This window comes from Apaloderma vittatum, unplaced genomic scaffold (assembly GCF_000703405.1).
Source record: "Apaloderma vittatum isolate BGI_N311 unplaced genomic scaffold, ASM70340v1 scaffold12692, whole genome shotgun sequence".
NCBI lineage: Eukaryota > Metazoa > Chordata > Aves > Trogoniformes > Trogonidae > Apaloderma > Apaloderma vittatum.
The window spans coordinates 26,129-34,199 of NW_009704236.1; the positions used below are offsets into that span (position 1 = coordinate 26,129).

At 37.4% G+C, this 8,071-nt stretch overlaps 1 protein-coding gene across 1 annotated transcript in view; it reads left to right on the forward strand.

Annotated features, from left to right (window-relative positions):
- RTKN2 (rhotekin 2) overlaps nucleotides 1–5,673 on the forward strand; it is a 28,320-nt gene extending 22,647 nt beyond the window's left edge. Inside the window, exons 9-11 of the mRNA XM_009864981.1 lie at nucleotides 1,430–1,595; nucleotides 3,463–3,570; nucleotides 5,120–5,673. Coding sequence (XP_009863283.1) covers nucleotides 1,430–1,595; nucleotides 3,463–3,570; nucleotides 5,120–5,673 — 828 coding nt within the window. The remainder of the gene's footprint in view (nucleotides 1–1,429; nucleotides 1,596–3,462; nucleotides 3,571–5,119) is intronic.
- The last annotated feature ends 2,398 nt before the right edge of the window (nucleotides 5,674–8,071 follow it).

Consider the following 8,071-nt stretch of genomic DNA (forward strand, 5'->3'; position numbering starts at 1 on the left):
TTCAGTCAGGTTGAATTGCATATGCAAAGATATTCCCAGGATTTCTGCTTTTGCTTTTATAAATAAATAAATGCTAATTATTTTAATTTTTTCATTATGTAATGAGCAGTAACGTTGACCCGTTGTATTCTGGAAATTTTTTCAGTTGTGTTTTATCGGACTTCTACTAAAATCTTTCAGTATTTTAGGACTATAGAGTATGTGGGGTTGGAAGGACATTTAAAGGGCATCAGGTCCAACCCCCTGCAGCGAGCAGGGACATCTTTAACCACATCAGGTTGCTCAGAGCCTCATCCAGCCTGACCTTGGATGTCTCCAGGGATGGAGCCTCCACCACCTCTCTGGGCAACCTGTGCCACTGTTTCACCACCCTCATAGGAAAGAACTTCTTCCTGATATTTAGTCTAAAGCTACCCTGCTCTAGTTTAAAACCATTGCCCCTGGTCCTATTGCTACACACTACATTTTACACGTGATTTTTTTATTTTTTTCACTTGGGGCGAGTGCTGTTAATTTTTTTTTTCATTGTAGTAATGCCATAGCAAAGACACTAATCCTGTGAAAATACCCCTGGATCTAGTCTAGATGATAAATGTGAGCTGAAATACATCTTCGAACAGAAAGGAAAAACTTTGGCTATAAAAATGCTGCCATGTAATCTGAGAGCCTTTCTAACATTAGCAAAAGGTATTTGATAGACTTGTGATACACTCCACACATATATTCTTAATTATTTCTATGTAACTGTCCCTAATTAAGGCACAACTAAAATGGCCATTTTGAACTGACAGGATTTTTTTTATATTAGAGCAAAACATTTTTTCATGCTGAAAATTTGTTCTAGTGGAACTGTATGAGTAACTGTTACAAATGATCTTTTAAATGCGGACTAGTTAAGTTTCTTTTTAAATTTCCTGTTACTATAGTATTAGTCCTGAATGTCCTGATTCACCAAGATGAATATAAAATAGATATAATTTTAGAATACATTGCATAAGCAATAGCCTACAGAAGTACAGTTAGTAGCTGTAACAATGTGGTTGTCCAGCTGAAGAGTTCAGAAAACAGGAGCTGCTTGCTGTTATTTCAGATTATTCACTAAACTACCGTGGGAAGAATGCGCAGTGTGAGATTAGCTGGTGAGGGCAGAGGGAGGGGAAACATGAAATGTACATTCTGGAATTCAGAACTAAATTGTAAAAGTTGTTCTCTGTTCCCTTATTTTTTTGTATTTTATGTCATTTGAATAGTTTTGTGGAAAACTATTTTTATAAGCAGTACTTGACATTAGTTGTTTTGTTTTAAACTGGAAAGTTACCTGAATTATATAAAAAGGCAAATGGTACCTCCCTTACACCTTCACTGGTCATAAGGTGATACCAGTGTGCAGCTGAAGCAGTAACTCATTGCCACAATTTGTTGTTCCTAGGAGACCAGAATTCGGGCTGTGGATAAGGACTCCAAGAGAAGAACCAACAATTTCTCTGTTATCAACCCCATGTCTGGAGAAGCTGTGACGCAACTTTTTGCTACTGACAGTAGAGAAGAACTTCATAAATGGATGGAGGCTTTCTGGCAGCACTTTTATGATCTGAGTAAGGAACCAGGCAGTGCTGGCAGTGTGCCCTCCAAGTGGGGTGTTATGTAACATCAAAGGGATCTTTGAACAATTTGAATTGGAATTGCCTCATAAGCCTTTGTTTGCAACGACGAGAAAAAAAAAAATGTTCTTTGGGATAATATTGGGTGGTGGTCTGAGCCATTGAAAGGCAAATATTTGACCAAACCAAAGTCCACGTGTTTGGTCAGAAGCAGAAATATGTCCACCAGTCTCAAAAGAACTTGGTCTCTTTTATAGAATTCTAAATAATTTTTTTAAGAACTAAATTCTCACCACCCCTGCCTGGGCATCCTACCAGTGGTGTGTCGGTTTTGTGAGATTCTGCAAGTGTGAAACCTTTGGGCGTGGAAGCATTAGTGGGAAGTGATGAGGATGCTGGATTCATTTGGGACCTTGGCTAGCATGCAGATTCAGCCAGCCCTTGCAAGCAGACACATATATGGGATTTCCTTGCTCAGCACTATTATGGGTGGATTAAATAGCAGGTTTTTTGCAATAGAATTACTTGATTCTGTTGGTAATTCTAAGGTTTTAGTACCCCTTGTCACCCAAGAATATGCTCACTAGCCACACTCCAATCCAGTTGTGCAAATACACGCTGCTTACTTGAACCTGGTAAAAGCTATACCTGAAGTTTTGTAACAGGTGAAATAAATGAGATTATAAATTGATACCTACTGCTGTCGGATGAGAGAACGAACTCATTTATTGACGTAGAACAGTGAAAAGATATTGTAGTAGTATATTGCATTGCTTTTTAAAATATTTATTATAAGAACTATATAGATTAATTTGTCTCCCTCTTTTTGCTCTGCTACAGTAGTTTGACTCACAGGTTTATTCAGAGTAGAGAACAACTGTCAGTTATTATGCTGTCATTGACAAGGTATAATTAGTTCCCGATAGTCATTTTTATCAGCTCAAAAAAACAAAACCAGGTCAATTTATGAAATATAAGTTTTTAGTCAGAGGCCACACCAATAAAATCAGTGAATTGAGACTGTGGAAACTCGATGTTTTAGTTCTTACTTCTAGTCCTTTCTAGCTGTGATTTACAATGAGAAAAGGCTCTGTCAATTGAAGAAACACACGAAGTAAAAACTAGGGCATCCTCTTAAAATTAGCCATAGAGTGGGGTAAAAGAACTACTACTTATTCATTATAGATAGAATACCCTTGGATTTTTTGAGACATTTTCCTTAGGTTCAGAAAGAAAAATGGGTCACTTGGCATTTAAATGCCTTTTTTCTTCCCTGATTCTAAAATTCTCTTAAAATTAATGTGCTCAGAAAACTTGGAATGATTGGTATGAACAAAGTAATTTTACTGTGTCTTGTTTTCCTTAAGGTCAAAATCTATTAATAGAAAAAGAGGTTTCCTTGTCTGCTAAGGGATAAAAGGCAAGTTATCCTCTTTTAAAGACGGAACATTCCTTTACTAGAACGTTGTAACATAGTTGCGTAACATCCAGCTCGCAGTATACTGGAGGTTGTCCCTGATAACTTCATGAAGTTTCCCTAACCTTACATTGCTATTTTTAAGGTTTGGGTTTTTTCTGATGAATTTGTAATGTGTTTGGGAATTTGAAGGCAAATTATGACACTTAACCTTCATAGTGTAACAGTACTGCTGGGATGCTTAAATTAAAGGTAGTAGCTTATGACCTTTGTGCTAAGAGAGTGAGTGCAGAGTGGAAAATACAAATGCATCCTGAGCATTCCTAGCAAATGCTTACTGTTTAGCATTGCTTTGGACATAGTTTCCTAACACAACCTAATAACTTCATTTTTTTTCAAGCTGAAGTATTTAAGTTCCAGTCATTGTTCTCTTTTCTCTCTCAGGCCAGTGGAAACATTGTTGTGAAGAACTTATGAAAATTGAGATTATGTCACCACGGCAACCACCTTTGTTCTTGACAAAAGAAGCGACCTCCGTCTACCATGATATGAGTAAGTGGGATTTGTCTTTTCAAGTTGCAGGCTAACAGAAACAACATTGTCTGTATTCAGATGGCTTCTGGTGTTAATGTTGAAACACTGAGTTTTTCAAGGACAATTCAGCGAATGAAAGAGCAACAGAATTGCATACCAAGGAGTTCATATTAAATCTGAATTTGTAATAGCACAAATAATGACTACAGTTTTATACCTTGAGCCAAAAAATCTGCAGTCTGCACTGTAACTAGGGAGACCTGAATGCATTCAAAAAAGCTGCCACTAGAAATAAACTCATTGTAAGAGTGATATAAAGCTCGGGAAATGTAAAGGTAAAATAGTCTAGTCTGCAAACCAATGATATCTTTAACTAGTTGCATGAAGTTAATTTGATGTTGTTAAAGCTATTTAAAGGCTTACCTAGCATAACTTACCTAATTGTTTGATCTTTTGTAATGATGTTGAAAAATAGGCTTGGAAAATCCAGCTAGCATGTATTTGAGACTTGTATTTTTACAGAGCAAAATGGTGTGCAGCAGGATTATTTTAATAGTTTCATTACAGAAATAATATTTACAGACTAGAAAAAGTAGGTCACTTTGTTTTAATGGATCCGATGCAGCATTGGCTGAGAAACACTGTACGACTATAAATGCCTGGCTGCTTGCTGCTCAGGATTGGAGCTGTGAAGATGCTCAAAATGCCGTGTGGGTCGCTGAGTTACCGTGCATCAGAGCCCTGAACAGCCAAGACAGTCCTATCTAAGCTATGAATACAGAGCAGAAAGGCAGTAAATCAACTATATCCAAGTTTTCTGAAGGTAGCAAAGTAGCATAATTCTACTAATACTCAAGTACATCAGTGACGAGCAGAAACTATTTCACTCTTACCATACCAGGGTTTTTTCCTTCCTGTTTATTTATAGTATTCGTAGGTAAAACCCTGTGTTTAAAAATGTGTGGAAAATCATTAATGTGTGGCCTGCAATAGAAAAGATATTACTGCTGTTTGAGGCTGGTATTACTGCAGTATACATAGAAAACTCAGTCTGAGGGGTAAGAAATGGGGCAAGACAGTCTTAAAGCACATAAAGAAAAATTATATATGTAAAGGTGTTCTGTCTTCTGCAGGCTGGAAGCACAAAAATAGACTTTCATGGGCCTTATGTGAAACAAAATTTCCAAAGCACTATACAACAAATTGTGTTTAACATATCTATATCTAATATAGATATAGGTAATATGTTTAATATATCTAATATCTAATACACATAGACTTCCTAGTAGTAAGTTATTTTTTCTACTTTTACTTGGAAAGAAATATCAACGCCTGCCCTGTTGTGTCAAGGCCAGCTGTCACGAAAAGTTTCCTCCTCTCACCTCGGTTCCCTCTTTGAAAGTATATGTAATCTTTTCCATTTTGTCCATGAATACTCTAATAGTCGAGACTTCATGAGACGTAGTTAATACAGTTTTGTATTCTGAACAGTAATAACAGAATAGGTAGCAGTAAAATTATTGGTAGCTTTTTAATCTGAGATAATTGCTGTACCTTAAAATTACAGACATTGATTCTCCAGTGAAACATGAGGGCTTGGCTGATATCATACACAGACAAATTGAAGAGACTGATGGTGAGTACCTGCTTGGTCAGCAAAAAGAGCCCCCATCTTCCCTATGGGCTTCACTCTTTGACGGATCACATGAGATGATTGTTCAGAAAAACATGCATCTGGGCCCCAAAAGAGACACTACGAGTCCTTGTGATAGCAGAAGACATAAAAGAAGAGCTCCACCTCCACCCTGCAATAAGTCACCATACAGTGCAAAACCACACGTGAACACAGAGCAGTCGGGCAAGGAAAACTGGGAGAAGTCTGGCCGTACATCCGCTAGTAGTTCTTCTTTTAATTCAAAGTTATCTGTGAAAATGCAGCAGTTGCAGACACCCATTGCTGCTCCTCGCAAAATTGGTCCTTGTAAAAAAAGCAGTTTAGCTGGCCATGGAAATCCCGTTTCAGTGGTTAATAAGACCGAGTCTGAAACCAAACCGGTACCAGCCCCTAGGCAGAAATGCATCACAGAAATGCAGGACCCTAGATCATGGTTGCAGCCATAGACATCTTAATTAGCTTAGAAAAGTTCCTGGAATTTTAAGTTTCTCAGCCTTCTACTGTACCTCTTGAGTGAAAATAGATTTTAGCATACAGCTTGTAAGTATTGAGGCTGAAGTTCTTTTTCTTTTAGCCAGGACATTACTACTAGCTGCAGTCTCAGCTGTGCTTGCTATTGCTAACATCTAAATAATTGCACTAGTAGCAGGGGCATTTGTCTCTAGCTGAAATGATGGTGCTACTTCGGAAAACGGTGGTTCAGCACCTTCCTCTTGAAAAAATGGCAGTATTCGGGGCAACTCCGTATCCCTGCAGCAGGGGAGTTACCTTTGCCTTTCACCAGTCCCTCAGCTTAGCCCATTTGCAGCTCCTCAGACTAGTTCGAGTGGGAATTTTAGACACATTCAGCACAGATCTTGCAAAACTGATTTTTCTTGGGCTTCATGCTTGGCTTCACCTAAAATACTCTTATCTCTCCCTCACTGCTTGGAAATCACTGCTTATAAGATAATGTACTATGAAAGGTTATTGTGCTCTTCTGAACTGCTCTTTAACTCCATGTGCCTTTCTGAAGCAGCTCTATCAATTTAGCGTGGGATCACCTAAATTGTTGCTAGTGCACGTGCTGTCCGAATGCACCAGGATTATCTGTGTACGAGAAAGAATATGACCTATCATTGCTACTTAATTTGGACTAACGTGAATGTTTAAAAGCAGTACTGTGTGTGAATGCCTCTTCAAGATTTATTTTTTTTTCTTTCCCCTGATGAATGGCTTCTCCTTTACGGAGCCTTTCAGCTGATTTGTAAATGTGGCAATGTTACTAGTAAAAAAACAGGGTTTTTTCACCACTCTTTCTGAAATAGCAGAGAATAAGTACTTCAGATGAAATATTGAACTTTGATATTCTTCCATCAGACTGTTCACCAGTTTTGTAAGAAGCATGGGTTATTAGGATTCCTGTGGCACCTGCAAAACATCTATTGATTGCAGAAAACATTCTGTTCTCCTGGATCCAGGGCTTAAATATCCAACCCTTTCCTTGGTTGATGCATTTATCTCAGTTGCTGGAACTTATCCAAGAGCAAAGGTCTACTTGCAGATCTCCCTCTAGGGCCTTGGTATTCAGATCTGTGTCGAGAGTCATATCAGCAACTGTATACATGCCATTCGTTTTTGGGGTTTTTTTCCAAAGTCTGGATGGTTTTAGGAGCTTTACCATTTCTCCAGAAGTGTGCATGGTTGGTTTGTTTATCTTTTTTTTCTTTTTCTTTTTTTTTGTCTTCTGCTAAGCTCTTGCCTGCACAGCTGTAAAGGTATCTGCTGAATTCCCTTGGTAGTTCATTGGCTATTTGTGATGGGGCTTGAGAGACAGGTTTCATTTATGAATCCTTTTGCAGGATTAGAGCACATTTTTTCTAGAATGTCCTTGCTCATTCTTTGTTTAATCACATTGCATTTTCCCTCTGAAACAGCCGTAGTCATTCTTACAATAAATCATGCTCTTACTTAAGTGGATGGTTTGTGAATGGTTTATAAATAGGAACAGATAAACTGAAGAATATCTACATGATTATGTAAATCAGACACAGTCGACCAAATGGACTGTGCAACTCTGAACAAGAAATAGGAAAAATAAACAGGGGAGAAAAACCATATTTTCCAAAATGCAGCTACAGTTTACTTAGCTTTAAGGATAACCTTAAATGTTACTGTGCTCTGGAAGGAAAGAATATCTTTTTCTTGGTAATCCCCTTCCATTTAGTTGTTATATTTCAAAATAAATCTCACAAAAATATAAAGCAAGAAGGCACCATAATGAGCATTTATTTTTAAATCCAACAGGCCATTGAATTTCAACAAGCAATTTCTCTATTAAATTCAGTGGTTTTGTTTTGAACTGAACATACATATTTTAGGAAGGCATTTAATATTAACTTAAAGTCTTCAGATGATGAGGATTCATTCATACCTCCTGTTGCAATAGTTAATTACTCCAGGTACATTTTTCACTTGGTTTTCTATTTGCATTTCTAGCTCCACCTTAAGTTATTTTGGTCTTTTTATGCATTTCATTGCTTTTATTGATCTCTGTAGTATCAGCTTTTCTAATTGCTTGTGTGTAGTTATAAATCATGATTACGTCCCTTTTAACCTTTTCTCTGTTGAGGTGTACTGAATTCCTTAACTTTCTTATGGCAATGAATGTTATCCAGGACTAATTAATCTTCATGTTCTTCTCTGTACTTCTTATATATTGAAATATTTTTAAGTGTGACATCTCAATTAGATGCTGCACGTCAATAATGATCCATCAGGACTGTATAGAGACATAACGTGATCTTCTTACTTTGACTAATATTTCCCTCCGCTCTTTCCTCAAAAATTGTATTATCCTTTTTT